The sequence below is a fragment of the Neopsephotus bourkii genome, unplaced genomic scaffold, assembly GCF_033783945.1.
Source record: "Neopsephotus bourkii isolate Nb327-2 ecotype Australia unplaced genomic scaffold, CSIRO-AGI_Nbou_v1 NB_384, whole genome shotgun sequence".
NCBI lineage: Eukaryota > Metazoa > Chordata > Aves > Psittaciformes > Psittacidae > Neopsephotus > Neopsephotus bourkii.
This window is the reverse complement of record NW_026900889.1, coordinates 998464-1018390: the sequence shown is the minus strand read 5'-3', so window position 1 is coordinate 1018390 and position 19927 is coordinate 998464. Positions and strand designations below refer to the sequence as shown.

The window sequence follows — 19927 nt, the reverse complement described above, 5'->3', positions numbered from 1 at the left end:
ATTCAAATCCCTCCCAATGGAACCCCCGTCTGGTTGTGCTGCGGGACACAGGGATGGATGGATTCGATGAACGTGTTGGAAACCAGCTCCAGCTGACATTGAATCAGGTATTTTCCTGTTCCATAGGTCCATGTAAGGGGTTCAAAGAGGAGCCCCAAAGACCCACCAACCCCTGCGTTCCCTCTCCATATTCCTGTGATTTCTATAACCTTTTGTCTACAGGAAGCCAGCTCTCAGCAGGAGAAATGAGCTGACAGGGGCTCATTTAGAGGTGCCTGGGTTCCCCCATAGCTCCAGCCTGGTGTTTGTCCACTGTGTGGCCAGCAAGAGGCCTCCCTGGGACAGGCAAGTGGAAATTTCCTTCCAGTCCGCAGTGTCCTGTGAAAACACCATAAACCACCCGTGCTGTTCTTTACCCTTGCTTACGAGAGGGGAAAAGCCATCTATAAACCCAATCCTTGATTACCCACCACAAACACCAGTCACTGCGGGTGATTGCTCAAGGTGAGGAGCTGCAGGGCTCATCCCCTGTGGGCTGGGCTGTATCCTCTGCGCCACAGGGACCATGTGTCTGTACCACTGTGCCCGCTGCCTGGGGTGGTGATTCCCAGCTCCACGGCCTCTGCTGTGGCTTGGATCTGGCTTTCAGGGCAGTGATCCCTCACTGGGTGCACTGGGGCTTTGGGAGTTTGGTCAACATCAGGTTTCAAAGGTGTTGGTGGGCCATAGCATCATGGCATGGTTTGGGTTGAAGGGACCTTAAAGCTCATCCAGTTCCAACCCCTGCCACAGGCAGGGACCCCTTCCACTAGAGCAGCTTGCTCCAAGCCTGGCCTTGAGCACTGCCAGCACCCAGATCCCTTGGCATCCTCACCAGCTCTCTTCAATTGAGAGCAAGAGGGATACAGGCACTTGAGGAGCTCTGGCAGGACCTGGGCTGAGGTTCAGGGGCACCAGCTCTGGCTGTGGTTCAGGCTCCTTTGGTAACTTGAAGTGAATCAGACACTTTACCTGCTCTCTGGGGTCTGTAGAAGGGGTTTGGTGATGGGTCTGTGTAGGAGTGATTCGTCACAGGAGTGGATTTTCCCTCCTCAGAGCTCCATCAGCCATTTCTCACAGTGCTGCTGGATCCCTGCGTGTCCCCATGGCACGTGCTGCCTCTTGGCATGCTAAAAGCCACCCTGTGAAGGCAGCCAGCAGGGCTTCACACAGGTATCCCTGCAATGGGCAGCAATGGGAACAGAATCACATCCCAGCACTTGGCAATGATAAAAAATACCCACAGTGAAAAAATAAACCCAGAACCTTGAAGCAAGGAGTTTTTATCAGGGCGGTGATAAAGAGCTTTATATTCCTAGGGGCTGGGCTATCGCCTTTTATTGCCCTTTTTTTTCCCTTCTCTTTAAGCAATGCAAATCCAATCCATTTGTAGAGCCTCCCATCCACTACCTCTTCATACAGGTCAAGGGGAGCCTGCCAGCCTTGCAGTGGGACAAGTGCTCCTCGTCCCTGCACCAGGACCCAGTGAAGACCTGAGCCTGCAGCTCCAGTCCCTCAAGCCTCTGCTCTGCAGCATCTCCTCACTGTGCCCGTGGGTCTGACTGCCTCCAGGGCTCTCCATCCCTGCTCCATCCCATGGCCGCAGCTGGGTGCAGTCACCAACCAGTGAAGCTGGTGATGGACATGGACACCAAGGCCAGGCCCCCGCAGCCGCACTGGTACGAGCGCTGGGTCCAGCCCTGCGTGGCCGAGCTGCTGGGCACCGTGCTCTTCGTCTGCATCGGCTGCCTCTCGTCGGTGGAGGATACTGTGGGCACTGGGAGGCTGCAGCCGGCCCTGGCGCACGGGCTGGCCCTGGGGCTCAGCATCGCCGTCCTGGGAGACATCAGGTAGGAGCGGGCTGGTACCCAGGGCTGCGCGGTCCTTGCTGGTGGACAGAGATGCCCGTGTTGCCCACTGCCCATAGGATCCTCCCTGCCCATATACTGGTGGCTGCAGCAGCGCTGCGCTGCCATCGAGCCTCTGTTACTGGGTGGCTTTTTACACGTGCCAGCAGCAGCCCAGCAGCACCCTGAGGAATGGCAGGGGAGGGCAAACCCACTCCTTGCGATGACTCACGGGGTATGGCTGCCGGTAACACCTCGGGTCCGGGGGAGTTTGTTTGCCTTGTGATTGCCACCCTTTATTTTTAGCCCCTTTTAATAGAAACGGTCAAAGCTGAGAAATTTCCTTTTAAAAGGATGTCAAAGCAAAGCGTTTTGACCTGAGCAGTCTATCCCCCTGTGTATTCGCCGGTGGAAAACCTGGGTTCCATTTACAAGTGGCTTCAATACCTCAAAAGCAATATTTAGATGAACCTGCTGGTTGAACAATGTGCTGGTTGATGCTAAGATGTAGATTTGTCCTGAAGGAAGAAGCTGGAACAGCCCCTGTGGAGTTTCATCCCCTTCCCCTTGACTGGCTCATGGATGGGGTGGTGGTTGGTGCTCTAGCCAGGGGTTTATCTGCAGCCAGGTCCTCCTCCAGCTCCCGGTATCCCACCCATCCCTGGGGTGTTTGCAGCCAGAGCCCTGTCCAGCAGAGACATTTCCAGCCTAACCAACCCCCCTTCCTGCTCTCCTATGATGGGTCTTTAATTACAGCTGAAGAATAAGATGTGATTATAGTTCCTAGACACTCTGAGTCATCGGCTGCACCAGCAATTATTATTAGGGCTGATTGGTTATGAAACTTGTTCATTAAAGTGTGTCTCATGATAATCTCTTTTAATTAGAAGGTATCTGAGCTTGTCTTGCATGTGGTCTTCAAGATGAATGACTTAGGGCTGGTCAGGAGGTGAGGTCCAGCCCTTCCCAGGGCCATGGTGGGCAGGGATGCAGAGGGACCCCCGTGCCTTCACCTTGGCATGGAGCAGAGGCAGATAAACCCTGACAGTCCCAGTGGATTCCTGCAGTGCTGGGGTGGCCTCAGCCCTCCCGACAGCTCCCTGGGGATGTGGTGCTGCCAGGCTGGGTACCAGCTCCATCCGTGCCTCCCCTCCCGCAGCAGGGCAGGGATGGCTGCTCCCTGTGTAACAGGGAATGGCTCTGACCCCTGAGCCTGTGCCCCTGGAGGAGCTGCTCCAGAGCGCGCTGGAGGCCGGGTGGTGCTGCTGCCACAAGCAAGGCTTTTGCTGGAGGAGACCCAGTGGGGTAACCCCCCTGCACCAGGGCCTTGGGCAGGGTGTGGGTGCCCTCTGCACCCTGCAGCACTGGGAGAGAGCCCTTCTCCCTGCACCAAAGCACAGCAGGGCAGCGCAGCCCCTGCCAGCACTGCAGGGGTTGGCTATCCAGAGGGAAAATGCACTCTGCTTTGAAGCAGCAGCTGCAGAGACAGGAGATGTCCGGATTCTGCTGTCCATAGCATCTTCCCATGGGAAGGCCTGAAGACTCCTTTGTGCTTCCAGCCCGTGCTGAGCACAGTGCTCAACCCCAGGGGTGAACCCCTCACTGATGCTCCTCTCTTCTTCACAGCGGAGGCCACCTGAACCCCGCTGTGTCCTTGGCCATGTGGCTGGTCGGGGGGTTGAACATCACGATGCTCATCCCTTACTGGGTCTCCCAGCTCTGCGGAGCAACCATAGGAGCTGGCCTGGCAAAGGTATGGATGTTTTAGGGCACAGGGGCACCCCAGGGGCTCCAGCTGCAGCGTGTGTGTGATGGGGAGGGTGAGGGGGACCCAGTGCTCGGCTCTGTGGGTGACTGCAGGCTGATTGCTCACAGGGTGACACGCTCGGAGGCTGCTGTGTGGGCTCGGGGCTTGTCTGGTGCTCGGGTGTCTGCTTCCTCCTCCAGCTCTTTCACAGTCTGGCTGCAGGGCTCAGACAAGTCGCCCCCGCTGCGGTTTGGGGCTGGCAGCGCCGTGCAGATGCGGGGGGGCGCGGGGGCACATCTGGGGTGATTCCTCCTCCCTGACAGCTGTTCTCCAGAGGTTTCTGTGGGCGCTGAACGGTGCCTCTGCAGCTCCAGCCAGTGCCACACACGCTGTTTGCCTGCGCTCTGGGGTTAGTTTAAACTTGGTGCTGCCCATTCCCCGCATCCGGGCATCCCAAGCACGGTGCCTCAGTGGCTGGGTGAGGCAGAGCGGGGCTGGCTCATTATCATCATTATCGGGGTTGATGCTAAGAGCCCTCAGTAATGAGTTTACACTCGCTGAGGCCTGGCTTTCAGGAGCAAAGCGATGAGATCAGCTCCTCTTTAACCTGACGCTGCCCACGCTGTCCTGACAGTGAGCACATGTGCCCTCTAAAGCCCCCAGTGGGGAGCACGGAGGCGCAAGCAGGGCTGTCCCCACACAGGCTGTGGCAGCGAGCGAGCGGTACGGGAACGCCAGCGGAGGGGCCTTCACCATCATCGCAGCTGACCATCAGGTCCCCTCCGTCCTCGGGGGTGAGATCATCCTGACCTCCTTCCTTGTCCTCGTGGTCTGCATGGGCGCTGCCAACGGGAAGACCAAGACCCCGCTGGCGCCTCTCTGCATCGGCTTCCTGGTCACAGCCAACATCTTGGCCGGGTGAGCTCATGAGTCCCATCTCCATGCACATTCCCATGGGGCAGCTGGTGCTGTCTGCTCCTGCCACTGCTGTCACCAGTCAGGGTGCCCCGAGCAGGGGTCAGGATGGGACCATCGGCTGCACAGGTAGACCTGATGCTCAGAGCATCCTGCGGTGCCAGGGGCAGCTCACAGCACTCAGCATCATGGTTCCCTGCTCCATCACGGCTGCTGCATCCTGTATCAGTGAGGAGAGTGCCTGCAGATGGGATGGGATGTGCCCCCTTGCAGCACAGCTCAGGACCTGCTGCGAGGGAAACTGAGGAAAGCCGGGGAGGCTGCCAATGACCCAGGTGCCCCTCTGATGTGCTGGGGGGAGCTGCTGCACTGGAGCCGGAGCAGCCTTTGCATGGCCCTGCGATGGGGCGAGAGCCCCCAAGGGCAGTGTTTGTCCGAGGAAGCCCTGAGCAGCCCGATCCGGCCGGGCTCTGGTGCTGCTGCGGTGGGTCCCGAGCGCGCAGCCCTGCATGTTAATGGGCTCTTTAGTTACGGCAGTGCCCCCTCTAGCGGGATCCGGGGCTCTGATTTCCCTGCTGCACAACCCCCCCTCGGCGAATATTTACCCATCTCAGCTTCCTTTCATCGTTAAACGCTGCTGCTCCTCCTGCCCCGCTCCAAGGGGTGGTCCCGAGCATCCCCTGCTTAGAGCCCAGCTCCTCCTTAGCCCCACCTTAGCTCCCCTTAGTTTCCATCCAGCTCTGGGTTTTCCCCTATAGCTGGTGAGCCCTGGTGGGCACAGGCAGGTGCCTGGTGGGGAGAACTGGGATGGTCCCTGTGCTGCAGCTCCTTGGGCTGCCACCTGAGCACCAAGCATCCATGCATGGATGGGGCTGAGGTGGTCCAGGGTGCTGCTGCTGCTGCCCTGAGCATCACCCTGTGAAGGGCCTGGTGCTGGTCCCATTATCCCACAAGGGCTGATGTGGCTGATTTGTTTCTCTTTCAGAGGTGCCGTGTCTGGAGCCTGCATGAACCCTGCCAGAGCCTTCGGGCCAGCTCTGGTGGCCAACTACTGGGACTATCACTGGGTTTACTGGGTAGGGCCCATGGTCGCTGCCCTCCTCGTCAGCGCGCTGGTGAGGTAGGTGATGCTGCGGTGGTAAAGAGAGAGGAGCTGTGCAGGATGAGTCCCCCTATCCCAACATGCCTCCACCCAAGGGCTCTGCCCTGCACCCTGTGAGCAACCCCTTTTCCATAGAGATATCCAAGGCTGGAGACTCCCTTCCCCTCTCCTTCTCACGAGGGCAGGGTGACATCAATCTGTGCCCTAATCCGTGTGTTTGCTCCATCCTTGTTGTCATGTGGGGCAAATTCAGGCTCAGGCTGGCACCGGGCTCTTGTCACTGTGTTTCTGTTGTGTGCTTGCAATGGCAAAAGCCCTGACCCCAGGTTTCTCTCTCTTTTACCTCCCCAAAGGACCCTGCTTGGTGACAGGAGCACCCGCCTGCTCCTCAAGTGACGCTGGGCATGGGGCTGTGTTTGTGCCATTGTCACTGTCCTGCCATGGGCTGGTGCTGCTCAGCACAGCCGCTGTGAAGCCCACCCTGCTCCTGGTCCTGCTCCTCACCATCCCATCTCCACTCTGCCTCTCCTCACAAGCCCCAGCTCAGGAGATGCTTCCCTGGATGCTGCAGGGACAATGGAAAGCAGCAGCTCTGAACTGGGCATCCCCGTGCAGGGCATCACCGCTCCGCCCCAGGACCAGCTCACCAAGAGCATCCGCTGACCTGCACCAGTGTCCGAGGGGTCCCAGCCTCCCCTGGCACCTGCATCCCCCTGTGCTCTGGTGCGTGTGGCTGTGGCCGGCAGCATCCCCAGCTCCCCAGTGCCAGCAGTGAGTGCTGCTGGTTCCCATCCTGCCTGACCGTGCTCAGGGGATGAGGAGCGGGGTTGAGCAGCCCTGCCTGGGGGCCGTGTGGCACCGATCGCTTTTGAACAGTGTTAACTCCCAGGCCTGATGCAGGGGGCTACCTCTGCCCTGGCATGAGCCTGCGAGAGCTCTGCAGCCCCAGATGTGCTGACGGGCACCGGCAGGCTCCATCCCCTGCTCCACGCTGGCTCCTGCAGGTCTCCCATTCCTGCTCCCTCCTCAGCACCCAGCCCATGGGGACCCCACGTTCCAGCACCCAGGATGCTCCCCTAGGGGATCCCACTCCTCATCCTCAAGCAGGTCCAGGGTGATGCCCACAGAAGCTGCCACAGATGGGTGATGGGAGGAGGGGTCTTTGGTGACAGCCGATTTATGGCCCCTCTCAGCACCATGAGGACCAGGGGGTGATGCACCCATCAGGAGCTGGGGGTGGGTCCATCATCCCTGCCACAGGACGGGTGCTGGGCCCGGGGGGGGCGAGGGGAGGGGCTGTGTGCCAGCGGGAGCTGCTGCCGTAAGCAGGAGCCGGCAGGAGGAGGGTGATGGAGCTGTGTGGGCAGGGGGAGAGGAGCCAGCGCAGGGCTCTGCGTCAGCGGTACCCGGCCCCGACGGCAGCTCTGCCCTGACTCATCGTGTGGGCTCCCAGGGGGGGTTCATAGGGACCCCCTCCCATCCCCACTGCTCATCCCCAGCACCCGGTGTCACTGGGAGTGCTCCCAGCTCACCTGGGTTTGGTCCCTCCAAATGCTGCAAACTCACCTTGGGAAATGCCCGTTGCTTTCCCAGCCCCTGCAAGTGTGCCCTGGGGAAGGGACTGTGCTGGGAGAGCCGTGTCCCCCTTATGGGGCTGCCCATACTGGGATCCCGGTCCATGAACAGGGCTGGTGTGAGTGCGAATGGGCCAGGCTGCTGCAGGTGGGAGCAGCAGCATCTTTCCAGGGCCAGGACCCATGTGCTGGGCCCTGGGTTCTCCCTTTCTCCTGCAGCCATCGGCTCTGGAGGGAGGGATCCCCCCGGATAGAGGAGATGCTTCCTGCCTCTCCGCACAGGCTGCTCCACGCAGAGGCAGGGAAGCCGTTGCTGTGGCAGGGAGGACGTTCCCAGCTTGCCGGTGTCCCCGCGGGGCTGGCAGAGCCCTGCACGCTCTCTCCACTCTATTTCCAGCTTGGTTTCTATTTTCCCAGCCTGGGAGGTGACCCCCATGTGCACACACACACACACACACACACACACACACACACACACACGCAGAGATGCGGCTGTATTTAGAAAAGGACAAGGCTGGGGAGATGCTGAAGTGAGGAAGTGCCAGAATTAAAACATCCCTGACGCAGGGGGGTGTTTGCCTGCATCCCTGCCCATAGGGCTGGGCAGGGGGATGTGGTACCCTGTGGTACCCCACGACGGGCAGCGTGAGCCCCCGTGACCAGGGCACAGGCAGCTGCTCATTCAGGGAGGAAAATGATGCAACCCCACAGGAGGAGACAAAGCACATGAAGATGTCACTGGGATGGTTGTCATGGCAACGCCACCAAAAGTGCCAAACCAAGCAAGGATCAACCTCACTGTCTCCTCCCCATAGAGAGCCTGGGGGTACGGGGAGCTGATGGGGGAGCCCCAACCAGTCCTGGGCCCTGCTGAGGCTGTTGAGTGACTGGGGCTGTGGGTTCAATGGGTATGGTGGGTGCCCATTTTCCCTTTTGAGAGGAAGCATCACCCCAGGAAACACGCTCATGGCTGCAGCTGCCTCTGCATGGAGCTGATTCCCTGCTGCCCCCCAAGTCCCTGCTGCACCCTAGGGTGCTGCTTCTGGTGGGTGCAGGGTCTCAGGGCCATGGTCCCACTGCGGTGGGGATGCTCCTGAGCATCAGCCCTTGTTGCATGGCTCAGGCAAGGGAGGCAGAAGGAGGATGTCCCGTGCAGGGCTGCGTGCGCTCCCCTGTCTTGCTGCTGCTGTGCTCAGCACACGCGGGTTCACCCATCAGGGTGACTCTTCATAAAGCATCTGTAACAGTGCCTTGTTTTCCTGGAGTATTATTAAAGAGCTTAATTTATGCTAATTAAATACCAATTAACTCCCGAGCACTTGATGTGTTTTAAGGACATAAAATACATCTCATTCCCCTTCAATCCAATTTGCGTCAGGCCTGGCCATGGGTCTGCACCGTGTGTTTGTCAGCACATGGATCTGCCATGGAGCTGGGATGCATCCTGGTTTTGTGGGCTTTTCACATGCATTGGGATGGGGATGCTGCTTGGGAGCAGGTGGGGGAGCAGCTGAGCCTAATGGGGGGACAGTGGGGAGGTGCGGGGTGGCAGGACCCTGATGCTCACACCCCTGAGGGATGCAGATCCCAGGGGCATCCAAGGGCACCCAAAGGCTCTGCAGTCGTCCTGCACATCCTCACCTGGGTGTTATCGGCTGCGGTTGCTGCCAGCGCTTTGGGGACATGGAAAAGCTCAGGGTGTGCTTTGGGAAGAGCATCAGGGGGTGTTTGTGCTGCCCTCACACTGCAGCGCTTCCACACTGGATAAACACCCTGGTTAAACATTGGCTGGGGGAGAAGCTGTGCTGAGGTGAGCATCCCAGTGCCACCCACCACAGGGAGCGGCTGGGGTTTGTCCATGCTGGAGGCTCCTGATGAAGATCCAAGCGGAGCTGGAGTGCTTCCAGTTCAGCACAAGAAATACATCACTGCTGGGCTGAACTTCCTAATGGCATTCCTCAGGGAATGGAGCTGGATGGGGCTTGGAGCAAGCTGCTCTAGTGGAAGGTGTCCCTGCCCGTGGCAGCGGCTTGGAACTGGGTGAGCCTTAAGGTCCCTTCCAACCCAAACCACTTTGTGAGTCCATGTTTCTATGCTGCAGGACTGAGTCCCTTATGGCCGGAGACCCGGCTCCATCACTCCTGAGCTCACCTCCAGGACAGGGATGGTCCAAGCAGTGAGGAAGGCCATGCAGAAGCAGCAGGAACTGTGTGTTAGCAACAACAGCGCTCATAACAAGAGGAAATCAGCGGGGCCATGGGCACAGCGAGGCTCACAAAAGCCTTTTCATCCACTCGTGAGCAGAACAAGGCCTCGCTGTTCCCTCACTACCCCTGACCCTGCTGCCGAGGGAATCAGGAGCCTTCCTTCCACATTCTCCCCTTGGAAGGACTGGGGGTATCTTAACGTGCTCCCCAAAGCCTCCTCGTGCAATAGCAGCATCCCCGAGCAGAGGCAGCGCAAGGTGCCAGGAGCGTGGCTGCGGCAGGGTGTGATGGATGGATGCTTTTTAGAACATGCCCCATGAGAGCATCTGGGAATTCTCACTGTGCTCTTCTGGAAAGGCTTTGGCAGCCTGCAGCTGCAGCAATCACAGCCTTGGAAATGAAAGGTGACTGGGTTCTTATAGCTCAGTTTCTCCATTGGGCAGAACCACACCAGGATGCTCTAAGCCTCACCAGGCAGAGCTGGACCCATGGCGCCAGTTTGCCCCTCCTGGCTCCCTCCTTCTTGTGGGAGCAAACTGGGGGGCCTCTGGAGCCAACCTGTGCAAAGAAACCTTCAAATCCCATAAACTGCACCTGCAGCAGTGACTTTGTATGAGGAGCTGCACAGGAACAGGGAGCAGCGCAGCTCCTGCATCTCCTGCATCTCCTGCATCACCCACAGCTCCCGCATGTCCCGCATGTCCCGTGTCTCCAGCAGCTCCTGTATCTCCTGCAGCCCTCACACCACCGGCAGCCCTGCAGTGCTTCCCATGCAGCCCATGCTGTGCCTGGCACATCCCTTCCAGCCCACCCCATGCCCATCTCCCGGGTGCCTGCACCAGCCCTGGGAGCCCCCCGCTCGCCGCCCGGGTGCTGGTGCCATGGGGAGCTCCCTGGGGCGCCGCTGCCGGGTGCTGTGTGGGCACTGCCATGGGGACGTGGGGACAGCGGAGGTGGGCGATGACGTGCGGAGCCGGTGCCGCGCGTGAGCTGGCATCTGCATGTAGGAGACGGGAGCGAGGCGATGGAGAAGGGAGTGGGAGTGGAAATGTGTTCTGGGGAGGCTTTCGAAGCCATTAGCGGGGTCCAGGCAGGAGGAAGCATCCTGCCCTCCTGTGCCCGAGGGGTTGAGGACACGGAGGCTGGGCAGCATCCTCCATGTGTACCACATCTCTCCCTGTGAGCAAAAAGCCTCCCTGTGTGCCACATCCCTCCCTGTGTGCCACATCCCTCATTGTGTACCACATCCCTCCCTGTGTGCCACATCCCTCCCTGTGTGCCACATCTCTCCCTGTGTGCCACATCCCTCCCTTTGTGCCACATCCCTCCCTGTGTGCTACATCCCTCCCTGTGTGCCACATCCCTCCCTGTGTGCCACATCTCTCCCTGTGTGCCACATCCATCCCTGTGTACCACATCCCTCCCTGTGTGCCACATCCCTCCCTGTGTGCCACATCTCTCCCTGTGTGCCACATCCCTCCCTTTGTGCCACATCCCTCCCTGTGTGCTACATCCCTCCCTGTGTGCCACATCCCTCATTGTGTGCCACATCCCTCCCTGTGTGCCACATCCCTCCCTGTGTGCCACATCTCTCCCTGTGTGCAGCCCCAGTCACTGCACCATCCTCTGCTGCTGTATTTGCTGCTGCTGCTCAAGAACCTCATGAGGATGCTGGAGCAGCCTCCCCCTGACTTACATCTGAGTCCAGAGCAGAGCCCCAGCACCACCACAAGCTCCAGGGGCTGCTGCAAGCAATGACAGGCAGAGACCTGGGGTTGTCCATGGTGACACCTTCTCCATCATGGTTTTGGGAGCCAAAGCACTCCCAGACCTGGCTCCCCCCACATCAGAGTGGGAGAGACGCTGGAGCACGGCTGGTGAAGGGAAACGGGGTGAGAAGGGGTGATCCCTCCTCCTCCCACCCCCTGCTTCAGCTCCAGCTCCTCATTCTATTGATCTTCAATTCCTTCTCGCTGTCATCACCAGCCCACTCGGGCTCTCTGGAGAGGAGCCCACCGGAGCGTGGCTCCTGGGATTCCTGACATCCTATGGGCGGTGTGGGGGGCCGGGACCTCCGCATCCCCGATTGCCCCCGGCTCCTGGGGGAGCAGAGCCTGCTCTCTGCACCCGCAGTGACGTTCAGCCCCGCTCCCCCCAGCACCATGGAGCTGAAGGGATTCCACGTTGGAGGGGTTTCAGATGCATTTGGATTGGTGTTGATTCCCAGTCGGTTGTGGTTTATTGCAGCTTTTGCCACTTTGAATGCTTGTGGAGAGGAAACGAACAGGAACGCACACGGCAAAGCCTCAGACACTGACCTGTGCTCATGCAGAGGGGGGAGAAGTCTGCGTTCAGACCCTCACCATCAGGCTTGCTGTGTGCGCGGGTGGTGGAGGAGCCCTTGGCCCCACTCTTTAAGCCACGGGGCTCCTCTGCACCCCATAGTATGTCCCTGGCACTCTGTGGTCCCCAGCACTGCGATGTCCACTGCCTGCCCTCCATCCCTGCATCCCGTGCAGGAGCCAGCTCAGCTCCTGGTCACCATGGAGACCTGGGATGAGGATTTTGAACCATCTTGGAGGAATTCCTGCCCCCCCCCCCCCCCCCCAACCCCAGTCTCTTGTTCCCTTGCTGGGCTGCAGCTTTGTGCTGCACAGCCCCATGCAGGGGCTGCAGAGCCGACTGCATGACCACACACATGATCGTACACCCCATTCCCACCCATGTCCTCCTCCAAGGTCACTGGTGCTGCTCATGGGCTCTGCTGGGACCCTGTGCTGTCCCCTTGCAGAGACACAAGCCTATGCTCTTGAAATGAGCTGAAATCACCTCCTGGCCCCATGGCGGGGCTGGGAGCCCAAGGAGAAGGGCAGTTCCCGGTGGGCTTCTCACCTTTCCCTTGGGATGCTTTGGGCCTGATGCGGGACCATCATGAGCCAAGGTGCCATCCTTCCCAAGCCAAGCAGAAAGCAGGCAGGAGCCCCCCAACCTGGGGACCAAGCTGCCAAAGGGGTCACTGCACCAGGGCACCCCTCTCCTTCAGACCCCATGTTATCCCCTTGCCCCCACAGTGGCTGATCCCACTGCTGCCAGCAAGACCCCAAGGAATGGGTCTGGCTTCAGAAACAAGAGTTTCTCCTGCTCTTCACTGGGTTCCTCACCTTCTGGAAGGCATCAAACCCTTGTTTGGGTTTGAGCAGAAGGAACCTCAGCAGCAGGACTGATGTGTGTGGATGTGCCTGGCCTGTGCATCACTAGCTGGATGGGAGGCACGAGGATGAAGGATCTCTCTGGAGCAGCAGGACCGGCTGGAGCAGAGGCTGGGCGGAAGGGGAATGCTAATGGGATCTGTGCTGGCAGCAGGCGGAGTGCTGCACGACAAATAGCCATTTTAATTACTGCACAATATTTACAAGATTGCTTCCTCATTTGGGAAATTAAAACAAATGCTCCATCAAAATGATCAACATTGTACAGAGAGGCAGAGGGCTGATAGAGAGACGAGACACAGCGGCTGCTAATGAAGGAGCAATGGGCACCGTGGTGCTGCTGTGGCTTCTTCCTCTTCTTCGCAACCACTGTGGGAAGGATGGCGCAGGGCACCGGCAGCACTGGGAGCTGAGGGACCATGGTCCCTGTCATTGGGGTTTGGCAGCTCGGGCATAGAACCCCAGCCTGGTTTGGGTTGAAGGGGCCTTAATGCTCACCCAGTTCCAACCCCTGCCAGTGCAGGGACCCCTTCCACTGGAGCAGCTTGCTCCAAGCCCCTGTGCCCAACCTGGCCTTGAGCACTGCCAGGGATGGGGCAGCCACAATGGTCCTGGTGATGCTCTGCAAAGAGCCCAGGGGAGGGGTGGCCAGAGGATGCTGAGGGTTGGCATCAGAGGATGCTGAGCTGCAAATCATCTTTCACTGACACAGGTTTCCCCTGTGTCTGCCCCGCTGCTCCTGCAGGCTGCGATCTGCCCCAGCTCTGCTTTGCTGCCCATCCCCAGTGTTATTTCCCACCTCCAGGCCCTAGGATGATGTTGTGACTTGGGACATGGCACTGATTTAGGGAAAACATGGAGCAAATCTCTCATGCTGTGGTCACAGAGGGACAGGGACAAGGTGAACTGACCATTCCTGGGTTCTGAGTGTCTGACATGGGTGATGCTGGGCCAGTAATGGGGAGGTGACTGGTTCCCAGCCCCAGCAACCCCTCTCCTGTATGGGGAACCCCCTCCCATCCTGCAGAGCTCCCCAAACCTGGGCTAGGGCATGGGGGCTGGATTGGGTCCTCTCCACCATGGTGCACACACCGATGAGCATCCCCCTGCTTTGGGACTGTCCCCGCGGGGTAGGGATGGCCCCTGGGTACCGACCCTCCCTCTGCATCCCCTCCCCAGCTCCTTTCCTCTTTTTTTCCCCCTTTCTTCCTTTTCTCCCTTTATTTTGCAGCCCTCCCGTTGCCATGGCAGCAGTGACATCCCATGTCAGTGGGGGGGGGGACACGGCTGGGGGCTCCCGCGGGTGGGGTTTCCCCTGCAAGCAGCAGCATCACTCTCTGATGGTCACCCCCAGGCCCACAGTGGTACCCAGGGAAGGGCTGGAGCAGTCAGACCCCCCCACGGCACTGCCCTCGCTGGGATGCAGCAGAACTGGGTCAGGCTTCTGAGGACATTGGGAGTAGCAGCGGGATTTAATTATGCTCAGATACCCACTGACATCCAGCAGGTTGTGTCAGGGGAGGGAATTCCACCTCGAATGAAGGGGGAAGAGCAGGATGGCTCTTGGTAAGCCAAATGTTGGTCCCTAAGGAGCTTTCAGGATCCTGGTGGATGAGGTCCGGACTGAGCTGGGAGTGCTGAGGGTTCAACCTTCCACTTGTGGCAGGGGCAGGCAGGATGCTCGGGAAGGCCTGGGTGACATTGCACTGCTCCTCCTTAACGGTGTGGGAGTGACTGGCTTCCATGGACAGGTTGGGAAGAGGAGCACAGGGAGAGAGCTGGGGAAGCTGCTCCAGCACAGCCCCTGCCCCTGTGTCACCGCGGTGTGAGCAGTGCTGGTGATGAGGATTATGTTCACCTGAGCTCACTGCAGCAGCTCCGGGGCTGGGCTGGCCATGGCCTGGCATCCACACACAGAAACAAGCAGAGATCCCCTGGAAAACAGGAGCTTCTCTGGTGCTTTGTGCCCCTGGACCTGGATCCCCTCCAGCATCCCATGGGCAGCGGTTGGGTCGTGCATGATGCTCCGAGGGGCAGGAAGGAGCTGGAGGAACCAGAGAGCAAGTGACAGCTTGGTGCAGATGGAACCGGTGCCATGTGAGTGACAAGCACAGAGGGAGCAGAGGGAGGGAGAACTAAACCTCACAGGGATGGAATAACCAACCTGCTGTGATTTACAGCACACAGTGACACCCAGCCCATACTGGGGCTGATGGGGAGTGGCTGGGGCAGGACCAGGGGACACAACAGGACACCGGCATCCCCGTCCCTCCAACCTGTGACCCTCTGGGGTAACTGAAACCCAGCAGCAGCTGAGGTGCTGCCATCCCAAACCAACCCCCAGTTATTTAGTTAGAGAGGAGTGTAAATGGTTTCCATTCAGAAGTTCTTTTGATTTCTAAATTAGCAGTGAGTCTTCCTGGGGCTTTTTTCTTTTTTTTCCCCTCATTTTTTAATTTAAATCGTTTCTGGAAACCCATCAACAAGTGGGCTGTTCTCACCTTCCAGTGCTTTATCTTCTTCCATTGCTTTTCCTCCCCAGCTCTGCCTCATTTGAAACGTTTGTGGTCCGAGTGCTGCTGGGCCCCCCAGTGCTCCATGCTGTGTGTTACAGAGCAGCATCCCTGCAGCTCCAGTGCTGGAGCGAAGCCACCACAAACAGGAGCTCACTCCGGCACTGCTGGACCTGCTGGAGAGGAGCAGTCAAGCTGAGGGAGGTGATGCTGCAGCTGCAGATGCAGACATAAGGCAGTGACAAAGCAGTGGCTGTGTCCAGCTCTGGGGCAGCAGCACAAGAGGGACATGGAGCTGTTGGAGAGAGTGCAGAGGAGGCCATGGGGATGCTGTGAGGGCTGGAGCAGCTCTGCTCTGGAGCCAGCCTGAGAGATCTGGGCTGGGGCAGCCTGGAGAAGAGAAGGCTCCTCAAGGGGAGACCTTAGAGCAGCTCCAGTGCCTAAAGGGGCTGCAGGAAACCTGGAGAGGGGCTTGGGACAAGGGCCTGTAGGGACAGGCCAAGGGGAATGGCTTGAACCTGCCAGAGGGGAGACTGAGATGGGCTCTTAGGCAGAAGCTCTTCCCTGTGAGGGTGCTGAGGCGCTGGCACAGGGTGCCCAGAGAAGCTGTGGCTGCCCCATCCCTGGCAGTGCTTAAGGCCAGGTTGGACACAGGGGTTGGAGCAAGCTGCTCCAGTGGAAGGGGTCCCTGCCCGTGGCGATGGGATGTGGGGGCACAGCAGTGCAGGACCCCAGCAGGCCTGGCCAGCAGCTCTTGCCCTCAAGCTGGGATGATCTCCAGTGGGAAATGACACAAAATAAAGGTGGTGAGAACAGGCAGCCCTCACCCTGCACAAACAGCTGTGCTTTATCCTGGGCTTCGTTTTGCTGGGAAATGACTGGAGCAGCTGGAGAAATGGGGAGCAGAGCACGAGCACTGTATTTCAGAGGTACCAGGCAACTGAGACTCATGCTTCTGTGTGAAGGGATTTGCACTGTGCCAAGGACAGGCCAGCAGCGATGCCGGGATGAACTGGGGTGGTCAAAGACCGAAGCTCTGGAAGGAACATCTATTTGAGGATTTCCATCCCTCAGGATTTTCCACATGCAGATGATGCTCCAGAGCATCCTCCAGTGCATCCCTGACCTGCAGCCTGGCCCATGGGGCTCTGTGGGTCAGGGTTTGCTGGCTCAGGGCAGGACCTGCTGGGTGCAGAGCAGCAGGATGTGGCTGTAAGGGAAGAGGTTAATGGCTCAGCTGTGAGGAAAGCCCTCGGAGGCAAAGCTTAATGAAGAAGTCATTGTGCAGTGGCTCAGCCCCGCGCCTGTAACTGAGCCTCATTGTTATTTAAATGGAGCTCCTTGCGGGGCTGGGTGAATAACTTCATCATCAGATGATTTTTCTGAGCAATGTGATGAACCGTGTGTATAAAACCAGGCATCCCTATGAGAAGGATTCAAACCCAGCTCCTGGGCGGGAGCAGCTGGAGTTTGCCATGGCACAAGCAGTGTTCTTTTGCATCCCAGAGGAGGTGGCTGCTGCAGGGCTGAGAGGTGGGAGAGGACTGCAGGGGCTGGTGGCACCTCTGCTGCACTTGAGCTCCCCTCTGCTCTGCCTCCAGAGTTGGGCTTAGGCCCAGACAAGCCTGATCCCAAGGACGGGAGAGGGATGGAGAGCTGCCCAGCCAGGAGTGTGCCAGGCACCAGGGAGCACAGGGAACACCAGTGCAGCAGGATGGGAAATCACCATGCGTCAGCCTGAGCACATCACTTACAGCTTGGTCTCATTGCTCTTCAGTCTGAATCCTGCTTTTATAATCCAGCAGAAAACTGCAATGCTGTTCTTAACCCTGAAGTGCTGCTGCCCTGAGCCTGGAGCATCCCGTGCCCACTGGTGAGACCCACGGTGGTGGTAATGCCACCATTCAGTCCACCTGGGTGCTAATCCAGTTTGGAAGGCAGCAGGAAATGCCCATGGGTATGGACCAACAGCAAGAAGTGATGACCACTTCCTACCTTAGAGCTGTAGGGCAGGAAAGCCACTTATCAATCAAATGGGCTTGGAAGCAAACTCAAAACTCGAGGATTTTAGCAGTGACCTTGTTTGAGCAACAGTGCAGGAGGGCGGTTTGATGTGGGCCCTTTCTGGGCACATGAAGCAGAATTAATTTGTTCCCCCTGAAAGCCAGCAGCAGGGATATGAAATATTTAAACAGCCTAACCATGTCTGTGATGTGCTGAACCACATACCCACGGTGTGATGCAGGTGTGGGGTACCCGTGTTCTGCCGCTCTGTGGTGCCTTTGGAGCATGGAGCATGGGGCAGTGAGCACAGGCTCCTCATCTCCTTTCTTCATCTGCAGCCTGCTTTGCCTGGAGGGGGGATGGAAGAAACCTTGGTGGGCTTGAAAAACAGCAGTGAGGTTCCACAAGCCCTGAACACCAGCACTGCAAGTCCGCTGCTGCAGCAGGGAATGGCTGGTCCCTTACAGCCTGGCTGCACCCCTGGGCTGTCCTCACATCCCAGCTTGCTCTTGAGTGCCTGTGGGATGTTGGCAAAGGAGCACAGTGTGGCTGGGAGCCTGGAAACGGGACATGAGCTCTGCTCTTGCAGGCAGCTGGGTTCCCTGGTGTGATGGGGAGATGCTGTCCTGTCTGCTCCGCTCTGGGCGGATGGACCCCTGCTAACTACCATTTATTGAAGTCCCTTCACTCGCTTGTGTCCTGGGATGAGTGCGAGATGCCAGCTCTCTGCCAGCTGAACAACCTGCACTCTGGGGACCGCTGGGATAACATTGCTTTGTTTCTTTGCCCAGGTTTCCTCCTCTCTGCCCAATATACCTGGGTGTCTCTGCTCCCTGTGTTTGAAGCAGCTCCATTTGACTCCCATCCAGCACATCCAGTGCTGGCAGCCACTGCTGGACCAACCCGCGGCTGCTCAAGGAGTCGGGTAGAGGTAAATGAAGATGATTGCTGCTGGCATCCAGGACAGGAGCAGTGGCTGTTGCACCGTGCATCACTGCTGGCTGTGCTGCTGCGGCTCTCCCCATGCTCTCCCCACCCTGGCCACTCGTGTGGGTTTATGTAATGTGCAGGCACCAACGTCTGGGATGCGTTTTCTCACACAGCGGCTGGCTGCGAAGGATGCTCCTGCCTCTGGTGGGTGGGTAACTAGGTCTCTCCTCACATGAATGCAGCTTCTGCTCTTCCTCACTGCACGGAGGACGTGAAACATGCCCAAACTGGGAAAGCAGGAAGGGGAAAACCAGCACAGCTGATGTTGCCCTGCTGCAGGGTCCTTCATAGTAGCCCTTTTGCTCCCCACAGGGCCTGGAGAAGAGCTCCATCCCCAGAGCAGCAGCAAGGCTAGGGATGCGCCAGCTGCCTCACAGGCCTTTGCCCTGTGTGTTGTTACTGCAGCCACACTGCTCTGCGGGTGCCTGCAACCAGGGCTTTCCTCCAAAGAGAGAAGAAAGCAAGCGTGTGTGTGGATCTGCCCTTCCCTGCAAAGAACATTTTGGGTGAAAGCACTTAAACCTCTTCTTATGTCTCTCAGACCCAATGGAGCAGTGCTGCTGCCTCAGCACGCACCCCTGAGCATCACCCCAGGACACCACCAGCCTCTATCCCGCTCCTGTGACCTTAAAGTGTGCACAGGAGCATCCTCAGAAAGCTCCACATGAGCTCTGCAGAGCCGCATGAGTTGATGCAGAGCTAAGGCTGGCTGCCCATGGAGCAATTGCTGCTTGGCTGCATCCGCAAGGAGGGCACAGCAGGTCCTTGCTCCAGCATCCCCTGTCCCTGCTCCAGGGTGCCCTATCCCTGCCTTGGTCCTGCCAGCATGTTCAGGGGCAAGAGAGCATCTGCAAACACAGGCGGAGGCTGCTGAGACACCTTGATATTTAATTAGAGTTTGGCTCTTCCTCCACCTGTTTCCTGCAGCGGGTTTAGGTCCCTCAGAAACACAACGCTGAGGAGAGGAGAAAAATCTGTTCTCCAGCTCCTCTGGGCTCTTTGGAAAATGCCAGTGTGGGCACCAAGGGAGCAGCATCCCTACATCAGTGCCAGGCTGGAGGCTGCAGTGTGCTCACCACAAGCTCGCTTGTGCTTCCATGCGAGCTCCTGCTCATATCCCATCCACACCAGCAGTGTTTGGGGCTCCTGCACATCTGGAGGCAGGGCTTGCTTAGGAAACAGGGAGAATTCACTGTGTCTGTTGGGATCCTGCCTCTTTGCTGGGGGCTGGGGCTGGCTCTCCCCCTTGCGCTGCAGAGCCGGGCTGCAGGGCTGGAGCGGCTGCAGCGTGCCGTGGTGCAGCACACCGGGCTGTGCGATTGCAGCAGGTTTCTGACCTGAGCCCTGTGGTTTGTTTGCTGTGGTGCAGGGGGTCTGTCAGCAAAGGCTTGTGTTGCTGGGCTGCTGCATCCCTGACCCCGCAGGCTCAGGCCAGGCTCCCTGCTCCCACGTTTCCCTGCAGCACACCCGGAGCTTTCCCTTCCACACAGCAGCTCCTCAGTTGCCTGGTGGGAGGATGAGGTCCCTTCCTCAGGATGTGAATCATGTCTCTATGGGAGCCTGCTCCTGCACCCGTTGTCTCTGCAGCTCTGGTGCCTGCGGGGCTGCTCTCCCACCCCCAGCAGCAGAGGGAGGCCACTGAGCCTGTGGGTCAGGGTGAGCCTAGGTCACGCAGTGCTGTGCTCCATGGAGGTATCCAACAGGGAAACTGACCCTGGTTGCTTGTATCACTGGCTGGGTGTTGGTGCCCTGCTCTATCTGATGACAGGAGCTGATGGAG

General features: G+C 58.6%; 1 protein-coding gene across 1 annotated transcript; it reads left to right on the top strand.

Moving 5' to 3' along the window:
- The first annotated feature begins 1346 nt into the window (after positions 1 to 1346).
- Positions 1347 to 6242, top strand: AQP8 (aquaporin 8). Its single transcript, XM_061349043.1, has 5 exons — positions 1347 to 1889; positions 3513 to 3639; positions 4337 to 4551; positions 5534 to 5668; positions 6004 to 6242. Exons 1-5 carry the CDS (start codon positions 1636 to 1638, stop codon positions 6044 to 6046), a joined length of 774 nt encoding a protein of 257 aa, XP_061205027.1. The 5' UTR covers positions 1347 to 1635; the 3' UTR covers positions 6047 to 6242.
- The last annotated feature ends 13685 nt before the right edge of the window (positions 6243 to 19927 follow it).

Bases quoted from the DNA above. Each gene is read 5' to 3' on its own strand.
- AQP8 (XM_061349043.1), top strand. From the start codon at position 1,636: ATGGCCGCAGCTGGGTGCAGTCACCAACCAGTGAAGCTGGTGATGGAC. The intron at 4,552-5,533 runs GTGAGCTCATGA...TTTCTCTTTCAG, and splicing joins ACAGCCAACATCTTGGCCGG to AGGTGCCGTGTCTGGAGCCT. The intron at 5,669-6,003 runs GTAGGTGATGCT...ACCTCCCCAAAG, and splicing joins CTCGTCAGCGCGCTGGTGAG to GACCCTGCTTGGTGACAGGA.